This window comes from Dipodomys ordii, unplaced genomic scaffold, assembly GCF_000151885.1.
Source record: "Dipodomys ordii isolate 6190 unplaced genomic scaffold, Dord_2.0 Scaffold38, whole genome shotgun sequence".
In the NCBI taxonomy this organism is placed as follows: Eukaryota; Metazoa; Chordata; class Mammalia; order Rodentia; family Heteromyidae; genus Dipodomys; species Dipodomys ordii.
The window spans coordinates 434,690-456,871 of NW_012267254.1; the positions used below are offsets into that span (position 1 = coordinate 434,690).

The following is a 22,182-nucleotide window of genomic DNA, read 5'->3' on the forward strand; positions in this document are numbered from 1 at the left end:
CAGATGTCCTGGCTTCAAACCACAGTCCTCAGATCTCAGCTTTCTGAGTAACTAGGATTATAGACGTGCATGAGCCATCAATACCTAGCTTGGCTTATTTTTTAAAAAGGTTCATAGTATTTGAGAAAGGCATAATCAGCATATTACTTAATCCCTACCCTTTCTCCAATGCTTGAAAAATGACCCAAAAAACCCCTTAAATCAGGAAAATGTTGCCCTCTGAACAGGAAGAGGTGACAACTTCTAAATGTACCTCAAAACTCCAAAAAAGAGCTTGATATTACTACTGAAAAAAGGAGATGGAGGATATGATTGAAGTAAATGACTATTTTGCCTTAATTGGGTTTCTTCTGTCAGAAGAAGTAGCAATTTCTGCATATTTTAACTGCCTATAGCCAGTATTTTTTTTTTTTTTTTGTCGGTCGTGGGGCTTGAACTCTGGGCTTGGGCACTATCCTTGCACTCTTCAGCTCAAGGCGAGTGCTCTACTGCTTAAGCCACAGTGCCACTTCTGGTTTTCTAGTAGTTGATTGGAGATAAGAGTCTCATGGACTTTCCTGCCCGACAGGCTTTGAACCGTGATTCTCAGATCTCAGTCTCCTGAGTAGCTAGGATTACAGGCATGAGCCACCAGCGCCCAGCTTAGCCTGTAATATATTCATCTTCTAATATGAAGTTAGAAGTTTATTTTAAAGGTACCCTTGGACTCAAAGTGCAGGGCGTACAACCCATTCAATAAGTGGTTGCAGTCACTCCTGCTTCATACATATGGGACTGCATGAAGAACAATGTAATTAGTCTTAAGGACCATTAAATTTAGAAATGTGTAATAGGATGTATTGTTGCCTCAAAAAACTGTTTTTAGGAGCAATAAAATCAGACTACTTGGTAAACAGGTGTCTGTATGCTTCATGACTTTTATATTACCTCACAAAGTTGTTTATTTTACAGTTGTGACAGTGTTTAAATGAAAATAATGAGTATTTGGTATTAACCAAATTAAGAGCAAGAGAAAAAGGGGATAGCATCCTCTCCCCCCACCCCACCCCACACATAAGATGGTAACTGCCAAGGCTAGCAAAGTTTTGTTTAGGCAATTAAGACCAAAAAAATTAGGGGATTTACTACATTGCTAATGAACTTTTAGCATTCCAAATAATGGGTAAGGATTCTTTACTAAGCAACAGTTAATACCCCAGACTAGATTATATTCTTTTGACAGATGCTGGATATCCCAAATTACACATTTTAATGTAAAAATGAAATGAGCTCATTCTCCTGGCTTTAGGGGTAAATTAGTGTTATGTTTTTCAACCATTGTGTAGTATTTTTTTTCTGTGTAGAAAACAAATTCTCTAATAAGCTAGTTATATGACTCTTGGCATGCCTTTGAAGGATACACTATTTTGGTTTGTAATCTTTCTATGCCTTTTTACCTTTACAGATTGCTGGTAAAAATCTAATTTTTACAAAATCCCAGATATAAAAAATTTCTCAGAACATAAATGGGCTTCAAGCATAAACTTTTACGTCTTAAGAGGGCAAAGCTTATACTTACAAGACACTAGAATGGAAGAGCACCAACGTAGTTTCTTTCAATACTAGTTTTTGTTGTTTTTTTGGTTGGTCATGGGGCTTGAACTCTGGGCCTGGCCACTGTCCCTCAGTTCTTCAGCTCAGGACAAGCACTCTACCACTTGAGCCAAGCACTTCTGGTTTTCTGGTGGTTAATTGGAGATAAGAGTCTCACGGACTTTCCTGCCTGGGCTGGCTTTGAACTTCGATCCTCAGATCTCAGCCTCCTGAGTAGCTAGGATTACAGCCCTGAGTCACCAGTGCCTGGCAATTTTTAATTTCTTAATAATGTATCATTAGTGTTCAACAATACTGAATTTAGAGAGCATGTAGAGGACTCACCATTGGAACTGTACAACTTGTTTCAATGATCGGAACTGTGATTTTAAAAGCAAAAAGCTGCAGCATGCATGGGAAAAGTTCTCTTTTTCCCCTTGCCTCCCCCTCCACTTCCCTCTCTTCCCCCTCCCCTATCAAGTTTTTACTCTTCACGAGATCTCTGTGAGGCATTAAAATGGTACATAAGTTGTATAGTATGTGAACATATGTATTTCTGGGGATAAGTTTCCTAACTTCCATCAACTTCCAAAAGGCTCAAAGAGGCTAAGAAACAGTACCCAATAGAACTCATCTCTTTTTGCCTATATTTTCAATGATTAAAGCCATTGCCATAGGAAATTCAATTTTGCACATACAGGCGTCAATTTTAATGGAAATGGGGTATAAAATAGCCAAGGATTACATATGGGGGAAAAATCTAGTGTTATATCAACTATGAGTTTAGGATCATGTTGTGGTTTAGAATGGGGAAAGAGGGACAAAGTCCTCAGAGATTTGCAATAAAGAAATACTGTGAAGTTAAAATGCAACTTAATTCAAGCCCAACTTGCAGGTTCTGCAGATTATCAACTTTTTTTTATTTTTGAATATCACAAACTTCAATCAGAATACTTTGAAAAATATTCTTTTGCATGCATTTAACAAATCTGACAAAAGGGCAAGTATCCAGTTTACTTGCCTTTTACCTATGAAGATTTAAATGAAGAGCCGGTTAAGATATATTTAAAATCTATAGGAACACATATAGGTAACAATGAAAAAAACGTTCAACGCAATAATGCATTCTGCACCCTACCACTATGCACATGTTCATTGAGTACTACTAATGACCCTGAAGCACAGGCAAATGGAGATGGAGGGTTCTCCCTAAAAGCAAGTGTAAGGGATTAAACATCGTCATCGTCATCCTCCTCCTCATCTTCGTCCTCATCATCACTACTGAGAACGAAGCTGCTGCCTGTGGAGAGAGGCCCATCTTCCTTCACATTCGCTACAGTCCCTCTTTCATCCGAATCCTCGAACAGCTTTTCATTGTAACCCTCCTCCTCATCAAATGACTTCTCATTGGAATTGTTGTCCTCAAACAACTTCTCATCATCGTCTTCATCTTCCTTTACATCTGCATCTTCTTCTTCCTTTTCATCTGAGTCTTCAAACAACTTTTCATCTGCATTATCTTCCTCCTCTTTCTCATCAGAATCTTCACCCTCTTTTTCCTCTGCATCTTCTTCCTCTTCTTTCTCGTCGGACTCATCATCAAAAACTTTCTCATACATACCTTCTTCTTCCTCCTTTTCTTCTGAGTCTTCATCTAGTTCTCTCTCAGAGCCTTCCTCATCTAACACCCTCTCAGAACCTTCATCAAATTCAGACTTGTCGGTGTCATTTTCTTCTAACTCTTTGTCGAGGTTGTCAGCAAACTCTCTGTCAGAGCCATCCACATCAGAATCTTTATCTAGCCCGTTTTCTTCAATTTCTTTTTCCGAGCATTCTTCAGACTGCTTTTCAGAGCAATCTTCTTCGGATTCTCTCTCTGAATCTTCCTCTTCTGATTCTTTGCTGGGGCTGTCCTGTTCTTCAGATTCCTTGTCAGGGTCATTGTCTTCACAAGCTTGTGGAAGGCCATTCTCTTCGCAATCGCTTTTTACTAACTTCTTAGACTCTTTTTCTGAGCCATTCTCTTTCACCTCCTTTTTAGAACTACCCTCTTCAAGCCCTTTTTCAGGACAACCTGTTTCACATTCTGTCTTGGGGCAGCTTCCTTCAGATTCTTTGGTAGGGCAACCTTCTTGCACCTCTTTCTCAGGCCCTTCTTCGTTAACATTCTTCCCTGAAGCAGCTTCTTCAAATTCTTCTACATCTTCTATCTTCTCAAACTTCTTCTCATCAATAGGTTCTTCAAATGTCATTCCAGTTGGAGCCTCTTGAACATTCACATCAGATGCGCCTGGGTGCTCTGAAAAATGCCTTACTCTAGAAGGCCCTGCCTGTTCTGGAACACAGATAGAATTTGAACGCTGAAGGCCTCTGTTTGTCTCTGGAGTATTGAGGAATTCTTCCCATCCTTTCAGCCTCTCCTCCCTTTCTCTTGAGGTCTCTTCTACCTGTGGTTAAGTACAAACTGCCATTAAAATGAGTTATAAGCAAAAACAAGTTTCAACTTCTTTCAGCATTTCTAATATTGATTCAGGTTCTCTGATTTGGTAAAGCAACTGTTCTTAGGAAATTCAAGTCATTCCCTTTTCTTCAGTCTTCACTTGTCAAAACTTATACTTTAACTGACCTTAAAGAAGAGCATTTAAATAACTACAAACACTACAGTATTGGAGAATAGAGAAAGGAAGAAAAACACTTTGGTTTAATATGTTCCTTTCCTATTACTGCTTTGAGCAAGCCTGAAAATCTCAGACTTACAAAAAAAAAAAGACTATAGCCAGGCACTGGTGGCTCAAACCTGTAATCCTAGCTATTCACAAAGCTGAGCACTGAGTTTTGTACTTCAAAGCCAGGCCAGGTAGGAAAGTCTGTGAGATTCTTATTTCCAATAAACTTCCAGAAAGCTGAAAGTGGAGTACAGTTTCAAATGGTAAAGTGCTAACCTTGACCAAAAAAAAGCTCAAGGATAGTGCCTAGGTCCTGAGTTCAAGCACAGGATTAGCATACACACATGTATACACATGTGCACGTGCATGCATACACACAGACCAAAACTTTTTCCTCTATCCTCAGAATGCACATTCTTATTTGAGGAAATATTGTTATACAAAGCCATTAAACCAAAGCCTCCACTTCAATGCAAAGAACTTATAGATCAATGCTTTTAATGAAACAATTTTGCATGCCTAACAGTTGAAGATTTACCTGATAATCAGTAGTCCCATCCCATGCTTGGGCAGTGATTTGACGGCCACCAAACCACCTTCCATCAAGGGTTTGAATACAATAATCAGCTTCCTCAGGTTCCCTAAAGGACACAGAGGCTACGCCATCTGGGTGCCTCTAAGAAAGAACAAGGAATGACAGGTAAGATTGAAACAAAACAAATTTCATAAAGTACCATTCTGATGCTTTTAGCTAACACTTCACAAATTCTTTCCTAGCCAGTAACATGCAAAAAGTTGCTGCTTTAGCTTCATCATAACTAGCAAGAACAGTGCTCTGTCTCCAAGTTTCAGCTGTAAAGTGGGTAGAATAGTACCTACCTACATGGAAGTATTGTGAACTAACAAAATGAGATAACACATAAAGTAGTTTATAGCACATTAGCAATTAATGATGACTTTTAATTATCATGTGTCAACTTTGGAAGTAAATGAAAGACAAAAGAGGGGAAATGTGCCAGAGAATATTTTTCCTGATTGTACCAAACACAGAGGGGGCAGACAGGAAAACTGTAAAGTCTCATGTATTTTTCTTATACTTTCTTTCAATTCATCACATACTCTTTAAAAAGTGATCATAAAGAGAAATGAGACAGATGAATGAAATTTATCAACACCTTGGCTTGTAAACCATGTGTATCTTACGACAGTGGACATATAACTACCAGCCGAGAGCAGACCTACTACATAAAAACAGTAATCTGAAGTCAAGGGCCATTCTGATGCTCAATTATCATTTAATAAGCTATAAGAATGATTTCTTTCAGATTCTTTTGTGCAGGCCATGAACTTACATCAAAGAGAAGGAGCTTCTTAATTTGCCCAAACTTTGAACATTCAACTCGCAGATCTTCTCTGATCTCATTTAACACCAGTGGATCATCCTGCAAAAACAAACCTGTGTAAGATGGATTTGGCTCTGTCTGTGAGTCTGCTTAAAGATGTTTACACTCTGCAAAGCTAAAAAAAATCAAAATTAAGCGAAGTTAGACTACTACAATCACTGTCACTAGTACAAGTCTGCCCGCTTTTAAGACAAAGGAAAGGGAAAATCATGGCCGAGAGCAAGTGCCCACAGTGGCAAAGGAAAAAGAAGTTAATTGGGAACTGGAAATCCCAAATTAACAGCAGCTGTAAGTAGAAGTCCTAGAGTACAATTCCTCAATCACACCTTGCATAATAGTACTGGTGAGAGCCCTTTGTTCTGTGTTTCACACAGATTCCTAGTTACCAAAATGTAATAAGGAGATAGCCCTTTCACTGACTAAATGGTCGAAGTTTGTCTTTTTGTACTTCTAAGATTCTATTTTAATTCACAAGATAAACTTGATAATGATTCTCTTTCTAATCTCCTGCCACACTACCACAGAACCACACACTACAAAGAAAAATAGCATGCATTAAACACAACAACTATTGTGCGTGTATGCTTGTGCATTTATGCTGGTGCTTTCTTATGAGTGTATTAAGAAATTCAAAGCCTGGTACTGGTGGTTCATGCCTGCAATCCTGGCCACCAAGAAGGCTGAGATCTCAGGATCAGGATTTAAAGCCAGCCCAGGAAGGAAAGTTAATGAGCCTCTCATCTCCAATTAGCCACCCAAAAAGCTAGAAGTGAAGGTGTAGAATAACAGCAATGAGCTGAAAAGCCATATAACAGCATGATGCCCTAAGTTCAAGCCCCAGTGCCAGCACATACACACACAAATAGCCTCCTTTTTAGATACAAAAGGTTCACATAGGTTATCAATGCTTAGTGTCTTGGTGCCAGTCCTGGGGCTTGAACTCAAGAGTCTGGGCATTGTCCTGAAGCATCTTTGGCTCAAGGCTAGCACTCTACCACTTGAGCCAAAAAGCTAGAGTGGTGCTGTATTCTCTCTATTGGAGACTCACAGACTTTTCTGACTGGGCTGGCTTTGAATTGCAATCCTTGGCTCTCAGCCTCCTGAAAAGCTAGGAATACAATGTGAGCCACTGGTACCCGGCTATGATTAGTATTCTTAATGCCATTCTTCTTTTAAATTAAAATTTTTTCTAAGCTTCCGAATCAGAAAGACTCAGAAAAATCTCTATTACCAAGTCTAATTTTCACTACGAACAAATATAAATGAAGATATTCTGTGAATTTCTACTGAAGTCAATTTATACATTCCAGGAAACATTTAAGTGTTATCTTTCTTACATCTTTTCCTTTTTCTTACCAATGATACACGAATTACAATGAACTACCAAAAAGTGGCTTCCCTCTCCTAATGTTCTCCCCAAAGCAAAGATAAACAACTAGTACACTGTTATTGAATTCAGATTTAGGATCCAAAACATGAAATCATAATCTTCTGCACAAATCTAAAACTGTATCTAGCAGACTATATTATTTTCCTACCAATTTTGAAAAAGGCATTGTTTTATGCAAAATTGTCAGACCTGTGAATAATGGAAATGGAGCATAAAGGTCTTTTGGTAATTAGGTGAAAGCTTCTGGTGATGCTGCCTGGTTAAGTCTGATACGTTTGTGTGTTTTCAGAAAGCTGCAACCTTGTTTGCCTGAATTTTATATACTCCACAATATACAGCACAGAATTGTATACACAACAATCTCAATAAAAACCTTTTCAGAGCTTGAGAAACTGTTCTTTTCTTGCAGCGTTTGAACTCATGAACTTTGAGCTTGCTAGGTAAGCTGTTTTTAACATCTCCCTTTTATTCACCAAGAAAAAAACACAGGGTTTTATCAAAAACAAAACAAAAAAAATACAGGTAAGCACACAGCAAAATCTGAATCCGAGTGGGTTCTCTGCAAGGTGGGGGAATCATCAACTTCATTTATATGTGAACATCTCAGTGACCTTCCTACATGACATCAATTCTTAGCCTGTCTTCTCGAACCTCTGTCTTTACTTTTAGCAGCTTGAAAAGCTAACATATCATTACTGCTTAATGCTTAAAAGATAACACTCCCTCCTTTAGAAAGAATCTAACCTAGCAAGCTGCACATGGAAATTTTCTGATGATGAGACCTTGTATAAAACTGGCCAGAGTCTAAAATCAGCCTCCTGCACTGAAAGCTTCTGCAGTCAACTCTCCAAATTCTATTTCCAAAAGAGATAAACCTGAGTCTCATGCCTTTCCAATCTAAACTTAAAATGGCTAAGTTGGGTACAGGAAATATGGCTACTCTCCAAATTGAGGTGTGCTCAAAGTGTGACATGCATAATCCCATTGCTCATTAATATTTTGGTATTCATTACATGTTTAAGTTAATATTTGAGATATACTGGCTTAAACAAAATGCCTCATTAAAGTTAATTTCAGTAGTTTTATTTCTTTTAATAGAAGCTACAGAAAAAACTGAAGTATGCATGTGGCTCAGATTGTATTTCTATTGGACACTTGTGATATGCACAAAGAGAAATTTCCCTTTGAGTGTGAGTTCTGATTCTTCATTTCTTGGTATTCAAATTTACCAAGCAATGCATTTTTTAAATAACAGAAGAAATAAATACATTAAGAACATCAGCCTTTAATGTTTACTCTGATATCAGCTTATACCTACAATCTCAAGCACTCGGGATGCTGAGGCAGTAGTATCCTAAGTTCAAGGGCAGCCTGGGCTATGTAATGAGACCCTGACTCAAAACAACAATAAAAAGTAGAGCTATATAACACCTATACCACCACTGACCAATACTTTCTGTGATAATGCAACTTTATATTTGCGCTATCAAAAGAGTACAAACCTCTATGTGTCTAGTACAAGTGAGTAACTGAAGCATATTTATGTTTAATTAACTTAAATTTAAATAACCATTGAATAATAGTACAGGTCTTTACTGATACACTTTGAGGCCCAGGTCCACAAAGAGAGTCAATGAAAATCAAGACTTGTCATTCCTCTTCTTGACAGGCCATCATTAAGCTAGGACCACTTGAGGCCAGGCAGGTAAGCAAACAAGGGCAGTAAGCACCAACATAGACTTCTTTTCTTGTGAAATCTGAAGCCCACCACTACCAATACCGTGCCCTACCACCCTGTGAGTCAAAGCAGCTGAGAAAACCTGGCTACTTTTACAAAGATGCTAAAGATGAAAATGTTTTATCCTTTGGGTGAATAAGGACTCTGGCTTGGAAGTTAATAGGAATCCCACCTAATCACTTTCAGTTATTCTTTTTTTTTTTTACCAGTCTTGGAGCTTGAACTCAGGGCCTGGGCACTGTCCCTAAGCTGCTGCTGCTGCTTCTTTTTTTTGTCAGTCATGGGCTTGAACTCTGGGCCTGGGAACTGTCCCTCAGCTCAAGGCGAGTGCTCTACCACTTGAGCCACAGTGCTACTTCCGGTTTTCTAGTGGTTTATTGGAGAGAAAAGTCTCACGGAGTTTCTTGCCTGGGCTGGTTTTGAACTGTGATCCTCAGATCTCAGCCTCCTGAGTAGCTAGGATTACAGGCGTGAGCCACTGGCACCCAGCAAAAGGCAGTAATGCAACAGGAGGTAAGGGAAGGGCCTTTTGAGCCAGTGTGATTTTATTCAAGTCCTTGCCTCTAGTTCACACCACCCCCTTCTGATTTTTTGGCTCTTTCTTTTTTCCCAGTCATGGGACCTGGGTGCTGTCCCTGAGCTCTTCAGCTCAAGGCTAGCGCTCTACCACTTGAACCACTTCTGGCTTTTTCTGCTTATGTGGTGCTGAGGAATCTAACCCAGGGCCTCATGCATGCAAGGCAAGCACTCTACCACTGAGCCACCTTCCCAGCCCCCTGAGCTTCTTTTTTCTCAAGGCTGGCACTCTACCACTTGAGCCACAGCGCCACTTCCAGCTTTTTCTGTTTTATGTGATACCGAGGATTTGAACCCAGGGCTTCACACATGCTAGGCAAGCAGTCTACCACTAAGGCACATCCCCAGCCCTCAGTTATTCTTCATATAAATAATACCCACTAGGATTGAAGATACAGTAGAGCAGTATCATGCTTAGCATTCTCAAGACACTGTTAGATCCTAGCAGTATAAAAATATTGTTGACATATTTATATATATATATATATTATATACATATACATATATGTATATATACATATATGGAAGGAGCTACAGTTTGCCAGGCAATTGTAGGTACTGGGAATACAGCATTAAGTAAACAACACAAAGTCCTGGTGCTCATGGAACTCACATACCAGCAACGAGGTAAAACTGTTTCAAGTAATAATAAATGCTATTAAGGAAACAAAACAGAATAACTGGATAGTAAACTTTATACTAAATCAAGAAAGGGTTGTTTTTATTATTTTTATTTTATTATTATTTATTTATTTTTGCTGGTTGTGTGGCTTGAACTCTGGGCCTGGGCACTGTCTCTCAGCTCTTCAGCTCAAGGCTAGCACTCTACCACTTGAGCCACAGCACCACTTCTGGCTTTTTCTGCTGATGTGGTGCTGAGGAATCAAACCCAGGGCCTCATGCATGTGAGGCAAGCATAATACCACGGAGCCACCTCCCCAGCCCAAGAAAGGGTTGTTTGTTAAACAAGTAAAACTTTATTAAGCATGAATCTTGTATTTTGAAAAATGCCCACTAGATAAAATTTGTAATCACCACTGTAGAATAAAATGTATCTTTTGGGAACAAATAGTATTTGTTGAGCTAGGAAAGCTAGATGTGCCTTGGTGAAAGACTGAAATGAGGAATCTCAATGAGCAAGGCAGACGACAGAAGGAAGAAAAATGCATATACAGTGAGAAAGTGAGAAAGAGAGAGAGAGAGAGAGAGAGAGGAAATTCTGGAGTTGTACCTATATAAGATTTTGTGACATATCTATTTTAAAGTCCCACTTGGCAAGGACAGAATTTCAAAAATCAACTGCTGCTAGGTGCCAGTGGCTCATGCCTACTTGGGAAGATGAGAAGAGGATGTGGTTCAAGGCCAGCTTAAGCAGAAAAGCTCACGAGACCCCCTTCTCAATTCATAGCTGAGACCAGCAGCATGTGTCTATAATCCTAGCCAGGCCAGCCCAGGCAGAGAAGTCCATGAGAGTCTGTTTCCATGATATGAAGCTGGAAACAGGGCAACTGTGCACCTGTGATCCCAGTGACAACAGGAAATCTAAAAGCAGGCAGATTGTGGCTCAGACCAGAAGCAAAACCCTATCCTAAAAATATACAGTGAAAAGCAGGGCTGGAAGCATGGCTCAGTGGATTGAGTCAGCCTAGCAAGCTTGGGGCCCTGAGTTAAAACTGAGATCCTACCAATCTCTGTCTTCCTAACAGCTCACATTGCAGGCATGAGCCACCTTACCCAGCCCTGTACTTCTATTTTCATTTCTTTCTACTGGAGTAACTATCATTAGCAGAAAAACAATTCTTTCTCTATGATAACATGTTAAGTATGAGAAAAAATGTTCATAATGGAAAATTTGAGTTTTACAAATGTTCCAATCCCAACCAATGTCCATTCTTGTCCTTTTGGATTTGGTTTGTAAACAGTGACAATATGAGAGCATCAATTTGGTCCCCTTAGAAAGCGTCCCTACACGGGCCATGTGAATAGTATCATAACCGGCTCCTAACAGCCACTGAAGAGTTTTGTTAACAATGAAGTTCTGAAAAATGCCATCCATGGTTTAATATCAAGGGCAGAATCTCATTAAACTAAGGTTTCAAATAGTCAAACTTTTGTAGGAAAATAAAATTTTCATTTGCAACTATGAAACCATCAAAACTAGTCTGTATTTGTTGAATTGCTCTCAAAATTTGTAAGTTGTTCCCATCAGTCTTAGCACTGTGATATTTAAGTATTTCTCATATCAAGTTGCTGTTGTCTGAGGCCACAGTATAAGTATTAAACAGATCTACCTCCGCCTCAACAGATCTACCTCCAATACAATTAATAAAGAACATTGGGACTGGTTGCTGGTGACTCATACCTGTAATCTGAGCTACTCGGGAGGCTGAGATCTGAGCGTCAAAGCCAGCCCAGATAGTAAAGTCCATGAGACTCTTATCTCCAATTAACTAACAAAAGGCCAATGGAGCTATGGATCAAGTAATAGTGTGCTAACCTTAACAAAAATGCTAAGGGACATCACCTAGGTTTTGAGTTCATGCCGTAGTACCAGCACATACACATACACATACACAAAGAACACTGAGCTTAAACAAAGGGGAATTACAAAAAAATTACATTGATTCTTGGCTCCATTTTCTATAGACATATAAAATATGATATGGTAAAGATGGGGCAAAGTGCGCTTTGAGCACCCTTGAAAGAGGCCATATTGGTATTTCTAAGTGTTAAAAGACTTTCCTACCTCAAAATCTGTAGGGTGGAACATATTTTTGATGATGACAACTCGTTCATGGCGCATCCGGGAGGGTCCAGCTCTCCTCTCAGGTCTCCAATCCAACTGCCTAATACAATAAAATAACAGAAATTGAATTTTGGTTCAGATTAGTTGGAGAGAAAGATGTTAATATAATCTCAATCGAGTATTTAATAATGATTTTATTCTAAAAAAATAATGTGCATTTTATTCACAGTTCTACTCATAGATATTTCTGAAATACAAATACTAGCAGGGGTAAAAACAAATTCAGGTTGCGTACTGATGACTTAGCTACCTGGGAGGCTGAGATCAGAGAAACACGTCTCAAAACCAGCCTGAGCAGGGAAGTCTTATCTACAATTAAAAAAAATAAACACCAGCGTGGTAAGAATTTCAGTGTTGAGTGAAAAAGCTAAGGTACAACATCTGGGCCCAGAGTTCAAGCCCCAATACTAGCACAAAAAAAAATTGACTCTTGATATAGCTGATTTCAATCCACACTGAAAAAGAACTAAAGGTTCTAATATCCAAGCCTAAAGTATCTTAATTTGATGTTCAATATTTTCCAAACACATAGCTTCTCTTAGCTTAGTTAAACTCCTTGTTTGTTATATATGACACTACCATGCCAAATTAGTCTCCTGATTGACTACTGAACATCCTTGATGACCTAATGAATTAAAATAATCTGTAGACTTATTTGATGGAATAAAACTAGCTGGCAATTACAAAAAAACCTGTATTTTAAGGTATTTACATGAGCAAAAATACATACTTTTGCTGCAGAGATAGCTTCTTCTTATAATCTCTGCACTTCTTCTTCTTCTTGGAAGCATCATATTCCCCTTTCAACTGAAACTTTGCCACCTCGACATGTAACTTGTAGCCTCTAATTTCATCTTCATCCAAAAGCTTCAATGCAAGTTCCACAGATTCTCTCTTTATAAAGGTAAAAGTAAATAGGATTAAAATATAGTCAGTAAGTCTATATTGAATCCAACTTGAAGATTTTTTTTTTGTCAGTTGTGGGGCTTGAACTCTGGGCCTGGGCACTCATGGACTTTCCTGCCTTGGCTGGCTTTGAACCACAATCCTCAGATCTTAGCCTCCTGAGTAGCTAGGATTACAGGCATGAGCCACCAGCTCCTGGCTCAAGATGTTTAAGGTGAATGACAACTACATAACGTTTGGATAAAGAACTCTAGAATACAAATCAGGAAACTTGTAGGACACAGCTATACCTAACCAGTTGTGTGAACTTGGACAAGTTACTCCAAGTTCTGAGCCCTAATTTATATTGGTAAAATTAAATAGTAATGCCTTATCACAGAACTCATAACAAAATGAAATGAAGTAATGCATGGAAAAGTTAGGGACTAACAGCACATAGTAGATCTTAAATAAAGTATGTTAATATATATTTTTGCCTTTTTGAGTCCCAATAATGAGACAAGATGATTTGTGTGATTTCTTAGGTGCATTCCCCTTTTAAACTCCTATAATATTCCTACTTACTGAATGACTCAAGGAATTAGGAACAGTATAGCTAGCCTTGACTTTTTACCTTCATCATAGAGTATGTGGGTCTGATAACTAGAATATAACTATTTGATGGCTTATACACTAGATACATCACGGATTCTGGTCCTGCACAAATGAGGTAGTATCATCCCCAAACACAAAGACTTGAGGCTCAGAAGAAACACAAAAGAACAACTGAGCTGGGTGTTGGTAGCTCATGCCTGTAATCCTACCTACACAGGGGGGAGAGATCTGAGGATCCCCTTTCATAGCCAGACTGAGCGGGAAAAGTCCCTATCTTCAATTAACCACCAACCCCCCCCCCCCAAACCTCCCAGAAATAGAATTGTAGCTCAAGTGGTAGAATGCTAGCCTTGAGTGAAAAAAAAAATGCTCAGGGAAAGCACTCAGGTACTGAGTTCACGAGTGATAACTGGTACAAGGGGAAAAAAAAGACAAATTAAAACTCTTAAGAATCACTTCATGGGGCTGGGAAGGTGGTTCAGTGGTAGAGTGCTTGCCTCTCATACATGAGGTCCTGGGTTTGATTCCTCAGCACCACATAAGCAGAAAAAGCCAGAAGTGGCACTGTCAATCAAGTGGTAGAGCGATAGCCTTGAGCTGAAGAGCTGAAGGGCAGTACCCAGGCCCAGAGTTCAGGCCCCACAACCAACAACAACAAAAAAAAATTCAGAAACTTTTAGCAACCCTTGAAGAACTTGTAAAACACCCAAATCTTACAGCAAACACTACAAAAGTGCCTTTCTACACAGTCATGGTTAAGTCCCATATCCATTTATTGTAAGAACCAGGCCAAATATATCACAACCAGGTTAATTCCTATCTATTATTCCAAAACCTGTCAGCTCAATCCAACCTGCTCCTGTTCCCACTAGGACACTGTACACTCAAAACACACCTGTGGTATTTGTACTGCCATTTATATATTTTTTGCTTTGTAATTATTTTCAGATTCTATGAAAAATGTATATGTCACTACCAGGTCCATTTTGTCTATACTTGGCAGCAATATATAATATACCCATCTAAGCTGCCAAGTGTTCCAGAAATGAAGACTGACTTTGGCAATGAGCTTTCCCTGAGCAATTAATGGCCCCAAGACTACACAAAGCTATTCAAAATTGTTAATACCACTCTTTCTTCTCTTCTATTTAAATCAGTAAGCATGTTATTAATCCCCGTATAGTGTAATTCAGAGACTGTAAAATTCCTTTTGTAAACAGGCAGTAAATATTCTAAGTTTTGAGGGGCCCAAGATTTATGCTGCAAGTAGTTTACCGAGAATTTTTAAAACAAAAGAAGTACCTCAGTAACTTACAGAATATTGTGTATTTTGTAAAAAAAAAAAAATACTGGTAACAAACATAGTATATATAGGAGCCACCTGAAATTCCAGGGTTTTTTTTTTAGTAGCTAGTTTTGAATAACTCTTGGTTTAAGGTACCATCTATAAAAGATTACACTTCCTGGATTCAAAATGGAAATACAAGAAACTTATTTATCATATAGCTAACCTTCAAATAACAGCAAAGCCCATCTCCTTTAAGATTTCCTTGATTATCTTTGTAAAGTTTAACCTTAAATTCTTCTGTCTGAGGATCTCTCATAATGATGCCAAACTTGGACATAAGCTGTATAAATTCATCCACTGTAATGTCTGGAGGCAAACCTGTAATTTCAGAAAAAATGTAACTTATTAATAAAAGTTGAGAGTTCCTCGCTATGCTATCAACTAGATATATACAACTTAGGATAGTACAAAGCTGATTCCTAAATGAATGCAAAACGTTTATTTACAGACCTGAGGAAATGTTCACATTCTTTATGTATTCCAATATACAGTAAAATTATGCTTTCTTCTGGACCCTGAAGGGGCAAACTGATATAAGTTTCCTAAAGAAGGCAATAAGGATGACATGCAAAGTTGCATATAGTTCAATTTTTCTAGTTCTGTAACAAGGGAAGGGGAACAACAAAATGGTGAGACAAAGGACAAAGGGGGAACCTATGCAACAGCGATACTCACAAGAAAATATGTTGGAAATGATCTGTACAACTTAGGGGGACTGGAGGGAGGGAAAGAGGGAGAAAAATGATGGAAGGGGTAACGAGTTAGTTATTTATGTCACTTTAACCCTTCTGTACATCACCTTGACAATAAAATTTTTAAAAAGTAAATTCCTTACTAATATAAACAGCTGAATGAAAAAAAATGGCGCATCAAATAAATGGATTCCAGACAAACTGTAAACTAAAAATCACTTTGTAAAATGTCAAATATTCCTAGGCCTAAATTTATTTTAAAAGGTATACATACCAGACACATACACATTTGTATTTCTGTCTTCTTCAACGTGAAACCATCCTAAAAATCAAAGTGAGATAAATGCTTATATGAGTCACATGCTGAAATTTTGACAATAAAGCACTTTTGTGAAACTTTCAGGAACTGTGTTACCCTTAAGGAGATTAAGGTAAACTAACTGAAATTGCTGCTTGGCTTTAAAATATTTGACTCTCTTGATAATTAGTTTTAGAACTCCATGTAAAATAAAAGTCTTGATTCCTTTTGACTGGCATTACTTTGACAAAAACTTCATCTTACTATAATTCCTCAAAGTATGACTACATGTTCAAATACATTTTTAACTTTTTTTTTTTTTTGCCAGTCCTGGTGCTTGGACTCAGGGCCTGGGTAACTGTCTTTGAGCTTCTTTTGCTCAAGGCTAGCACTCTCCCACTTGACCCACAGCACCACTTCCGGCTTTTTCTACTTATGTGGTACTGAGGACTTGAACCTGGGGCTTCATGCATGCTAGGCAAACATTCTACCACTAAGCCACATTCCCAGCCCAAATTTTTAACTTTTATACTCATGTTTTACCTGAGTCAGCCTTTCTTTTTTCTCCCTTCTTTTTGGGATCAGTGGGCTCAGGGGTTTTTGTTTGTGGAGATTCTTCTACAGGCTTAGTATTCGAGTCCTGGACATTTGCAGAACTAGATGCACCATCATTAGAGAAGCCATAATTAGCCTGATACGTAGCAATGAAATCTTCAGTGATCTAAACAAGAAAATCAGTAAATACACAGATAGAAATTTATTTCTGCTCATCAAAATATAAAAGGTGTTACAGTACAGTATTTTAAGTGAAAATATTACAATCCCTACAGGTAATTGTCCTAATTACACTTTACCTACAATAATGGTTACTTTATATAGAAAACGGTTAGTATAAAAAAATAGGTAAAACTAAGATCATCAGCAGAAACGTGAGATAAGTTAAAGCATATCCAACGATGTTGACAACTTGGTTTTAGTTATTTCATACATAACCTACTACTTTTCTAGAGTCTACATGACTCAGGCTAGAAATACATAAAACAATTGACGAATGAAACAGGTGTTAGAACTAGTTAAAGACCTCTCCAGTTCCCTTTTTTTTGCCTTTCAAGCTTTGGGCAGGGAGGTACTATTTACAATGACATAAATGAAGTTATCTTCTTTTATCATTCAATAATAAGCACAAAGAGAAATGGCAAAATTGAGGAAATGGTAGAGGTTTCAATAAAATAGAAAAGCTAGAGGTGGAAATTCATCTCATCAAACTATTGCTAAAAGTACTTTAGAAGGGGGAAAGAAACCAAAAAAATCTTCAACATATAGTGAAATAGTAAATCTTAGCAATTTGGAGGGATTAGAATATGTACAAATATAAAAGGGAAAAGGAAAGTTGAACTAAAGAATTTCTAAAGTAAAAAACTCACATACATAAGAGGAGTGTGGTTTTGTATTACTTGTTTGCAAGTAACTTAGCGTGCTCTTTGATACTGATGTTCCGCTTGGTAGGAGGCTTACATTAACAGAGTACTTTTACTACAAAGTTTACAGTACCAAGTTTTTAACACTAGTTATTTTACTTCCAAGCTGAAATAAAACACTTAGCAATTTCCACATATTGCAAAGAAATGTACACAGATTTTTCCATCCTTGTGTGCAACTCCATATAGATGTCAGGGCAGGAAATTTAGCACAATAATAAAAGTACGAAGAAAGTTCAATCAATAACGGTATATAAATGGGTAGACTAAAAAAAGCCAACAATCCACATTTTGCACATAGGACAGACGCTTAACATCTGAACAAGTAAAGGTAGCTATCTGAAATGAACAGTTATTAAAACCTGGTGTTTTTCCTCTTTGTAATAAAAGGCAGTCATCAATGTAATAACTAAGTATGACCTTCACAAACAAAATTAATAAGGCATAAACAAGAGATTTAAGAAACTATGCTAAAGATTTACCTTCCTTTACACATCGGTACTGCAACAAACAACAAAAAGACGCGTCACCACCCACGAGGGTCTAGGACCCAGGACCTCAGCCAAACGAATGTAAAAGGAGTTGCCCGGCAAGGCTGGCCAGGGGGCCCGTTCCGCACTGGCGCCCAGTAAGCTCTTACCTTGGGGAACCAAGCTTTCTTGTCCAGGTCCCACTCATATGGGGTATCAGTTGGCTGCTGCCCCAAAGGATCCGTTTCCCCATTGGGATCATTCTGGGTGTCGTCCTTGGTGTCTCCGTACAATTCTTGCATTCGTAACTGCTCATCAAACTCATCGTTTTTATCCAAGTTGTTGGCGCTCATGTTTCCCACCTAACCCAGGAGCTGGGTTCACAGAAGAGAAGAGGCCAAAATAACGCTGGAGAGGAGCAGAGAAAGCGAGGTCGGCCGTGCTAGCTAGCTTGACTCCTGCCCCGCCGCCCCCCGGCCCGCCTCCCTGCAGCGCCCCAGCAATCCCCGGGAAGTCGGGACCGCACCGCAATCGCACCGCCCCCGACTCCGCCCAACCGCCCACCCAGCGCACGCGCTTACGCGCATGCGCGCGCGCCATTGCCTAGAAGTCGGCCGCGCAACCGCCCACCTGGCTGGCTTTGACGGGCCTCGGTACCGCCGCTCTGTCCGGGGCTAACCGGGAGCACGCGCGCGCGCGGCTGCCGTCGGTACAACCGCCACAAAACAAATCTTGCACGACCTTAGACCTCGCGGCAACGTCAGGGATTTGAATATGAAGCTCAGGCTGACGCAGTCGCTATTTTCGGCGCGTAGCGACGTCTAGGTTACGTCGACACGCCCACTGTGGCGTCAAAAGGCGCCGACGGAGACAGTGTTAGAGGCGGGGCGCCAGGGGGCGCACTGCCGCCGCGTGTCCACACTCACCCAAGTCCGCCTGGGGGCGGGGCAAGGCCCACGGGGACCCACACCACCTAGGGACCTTGTGCTCGGCGGCATTCCAGGCGGGTCGGGCTGGATTTAGCCTCAGCGGTAGTTCGAATGAGGGCGTGGGAACCTTCCCATGCAGCAGGCGTAGGGCGGGTGTTGCGGCGGCCGCCATCTTGACGAAGTGGGTGGGGCGGACTGGACAAGTTTCTCCAGCTCCGGAAAAACGAGACGCCTCCTTCGCCCCAGTGCCCCTCCCCTGTGTTGGAACCATGTCCTTTGCCTATTCGTAAAATACTGCCTCAAGATAGGGTTCAACTCTTGATCGTTTTCGTCCTGCAAACACTCGGCACGCAGTGTAATGTCTAGTGGGATGTCAATGAATGAGTGAATGATGTGTAGGAAGTTCAACTTTTCCTAGTCTCACCCCCTTAAAAAAAATCTGGTACCTTCCTCATACTACATTTCTCTTGCGGGAAGGAAGGAGGGGCCACACATGCCAGCACTTAGGCTGCAGGATTGTGGGAGAGGGCTGCACTGTAAACATCCCAGCGTGTAAACACTAGCTTAATTGTCCCACTGAGTCCATTTCTACCTTTCTTTTGGAAACGCTGCATATACTGAGCTAAACAAAACAGCCCCACCACCGCAATCACACACATTATTGCAATTAAAGAGGTCTGTATTTTTAAATGGAGAAAATATTTATTGAGTTCCTACGTGCCAGGCACTGTAGAAGGTTCTGGCCACAACAGGCACAGCACAAGAAAGCTTAGGATGCTTGGCAAAGGATACAAGTATACGATGCTGAAGAAACTTGACTCAACCATTTTGGTCTTTGCATCTCCTTATGTTCAACAGCTATTGAAGACCCAAAGACTTTTTTCATATGTGAATTATATTTGTTAATATTTATTGCTGCATTATTAAAACTTGTACTTTTAAAAAATTATAAAAAATAAAAATGAATTAATATGCAAATCTCAATATTTTAATTTCTCAGTGGGAATAGCTTCCCAGACTAGACTGTTATTCCAGTGGCCTTTGCTTGTAAGCATAATACTTGGGTCCAAGTTGTACAAAATAAATATTGGCTGCCTAATTACTCACTATAGGAATCTAGTTTCAACCAAAACTTAAAAAAAAATACTTTTTGCCTGACACTGGTGGCTCACGCCTTTAATCCTAGCTACTCAGGAGGCTGAGATCTGAGGATGGTGGTTCAAACCCAATCCAGGCAGGAAAATCTGTGAGACTCTTATTTCCAATTAACCACCAAAAAGCCGGAAATGGCACTGTGGCTCAAGTAGTACACCACTTGCCATGAGCTGAAGAGTTAAGAGATAGTGCCCAGGCCCAGAGTTCAAGACCCACCATCGACCAGAAAAAAAATAGTTTTGGTCTTCAATTACATTTTTTTCCTAGACTTTTTCTTCCAGTAGGAACTATTGGATACCTGAATTTACATGTGCTTTATAACTTTTATTAGGCTAGTTTAAACCTGCGGTATTTCTTCATAGGTCTAAAAATAGAATCCATCTGTTTTCAGCAATATGCTCTTAAATTCTGATTTCATCCCTGGATAACTTCACAGGCTAGGTGGGTAATATGCTATGCCACCCTACTGCACAAGATAAGCTAAGTGCTTGCAGTACTCACATGACAACTGCAAAAAAGTGACCAAAAAGTTTTCTTATACCAAAGTTTCATGTCACCTAACTACGCTGGCCCAAAGGCTGCCTGGAAACTTATGGAGGTGACCTGGTGAGGCACATGGTTTTTACACTCTGTTTGACTAAATAAGCCCAGAAAAGTCTCTCCTAAAAGCATGAGTATGAAACAAACAGGCATGTTTAGAACGAAAGCAGAAAGACCCATTAAGTCAAGTAAAAGTCATATCAAAACCACCTGGGAAGTTTCCCAAGTGTAAAAGGAGCACCCAAGGCTCACTGAGTCATTTTTAACAGTGGAGCAGGGGAATTAGAAACTACACTTGTACCTGTCACACCATTGTCTTTGGTCATGATGCCTGACAGTTGTGTTTTAACAATGTCCTGTTCTGTGAGGCCTGGTTCTTATTTGTGTTTATTTTCCTGTGTATTTATAGAATAACTCTCTAGTAATTAAGGTAATCTGGAAGCCTCACTGCTTTGTAACCTGCCTTTTCAAAGATATTTTACAAGTTAAATAAACACTCATGGTAACAAGCGAAAGGGAGAGATTGTAAAGATAGGGGATGGTTCCTAATACTCCAGGACTATAATGAAGGTGTGGTACATGAGACATGGTGACTCTAGGGAGAGGAGCCAGTTGAGACCCAAACAACAGCCTTTTCTTTGATTATCTAATAGTTCCACTTTCTCTCTCAACCTTCTGACCTTGGTAAGGGGTAATCTGTGTTTTATTCCGGGCCAGGTCTTCACTTTTTCCTGGCTCTCCCCCTCAACTTTTTATTAGTATCAATTAGTTATATAAGTGGGGAGTTCATTGTGACATGTCATATATTCATGCAGTGTACCTTGATTAGACTCATTCAGTCTCTCTCTCTCTCTCTCTCTCTCTCTCTCTCTCTCAATCCCTCACCCTCACTGCCTTGATCCTTCTGGCCATGACTTCTTGATGAATACAAGTGTATTCACTTGTAAAAGCAGATATCACCTATCTTGCTAAGGAACACTTTCTGAAAATTTGAAAAGATATACAAAACTAGATTTTTAATGGTCTTTTGAAGCCCACTCAATCTTGTCTGCATATCCTGCAATCTTAAGACTTTCTAGAAATAAAAGGAACTCCTTCCAAGAAAAAGATTGATGGATGCATGACCTAAAGTTTAAATTTCAGAAATGCTTTAAAACCAAATCTAGGACGCAAGTGTTATACCTTAGCACTTTCAACTTCGATGAAGACTTGCCTGCTCTACTTGTTTTTTTTTTTGGTATATCAAACTTGATGATTGTGTTTTCATAATTCACAATGTATTATTATGGTCCATATCCTAAAACTTGGGCAAGAGAAGACCCTGAAAAAATTGCAAGCTATGCAAGATTTATTCTCAATTTGTCTACCTCTTCCTCTGTGTAGGACTTTCCAAAACAAATGGATCCCCCTCCCCATAAGAACACTTCCAGTACCACAGTAAACAATGTGAATGAAACTGTGCATTTTGAACTCTACTTGTAAAGTTAGCCATGACGATGATAATCTGTTAAGAGAGACCAATCTTTTCCAAAACTGAAAGCCCAATTTTAATCCTAATTTTCTAGCGAGGCCTGGGTGGATGCTGAATCCTTATAAAACTGTTTAGGGAAATACTTTCATC

At 39.5% G+C, this 22,182-nt stretch overlaps 1 protein-coding gene across 2 annotated transcripts; it reads right to left on the bottom strand.

The window, feature by feature from the left end:
- Positions 1-2,471: 2,471 nt before the first annotated feature.
- Htatsf1 (HIV-1 Tat specific factor 1) lies at positions 2,472-18,779 on the bottom strand. Of its 2 annotated transcripts, XM_013018170.1 has the most exons (10): positions 18,568-18,779; positions 18,108-18,345; positions 16,533-16,710; positions 15,966-16,013; positions 15,163-15,317; positions 12,882-13,045; positions 12,092-12,191; positions 5,591-5,680; positions 4,777-4,914; positions 2,472-4,019 (listed from the first exon to the last, which is right to left on the bottom strand). In XM_013018170.1, the coding sequence occupies exons 2-10, from the start codon at positions 18,288-18,290 to the stop codon at positions 2,802-2,804; spliced, it is 2,274 nt and encodes a 757-aa protein (XP_012873624.1). In that variant the 5' UTR covers positions 18,291-18,345; positions 18,568-18,779; the 3' UTR covers positions 2,472-2,801. The 2 variants fall into 2 exon arrangements, with proteins under 2 accessions (XP_012873624.1, XP_012873623.1); XM_013018169.1 differs by lacking the exon at positions 18,568-18,779 and having other exon boundaries at positions 18,108-18,401.
- Between the last annotated feature and the right edge of the window lie 3,403 nt (positions 18,780-22,182).

What these genes read in the sequence shown, in the direction of transcription:
- Htatsf1 (XM_013018170.1), bottom strand. Translation starts at nt 18,290, where the DNA reads ATGAGCGCCAACAACTTGGATAAAAACGATGAGTTTGATGAGCAGTTA. An exon ending in TACAAATGTGTATGTGTCTG is followed by an intron (nt 15,318 to 15,965) that starts GTATGTATACCT and finishes CTGAAATTACAG; the next exon opens with GTTTGCCTCCAGACATTACA. An exon ending in GGCTTTGCTGTTATTTGAAG is followed by an intron (nt 13,046 to 15,162) that starts GTTAGCTATATG and finishes ACCTTTATAAAG; the next exon opens with AGAGAATCTGTGGAACTTGC.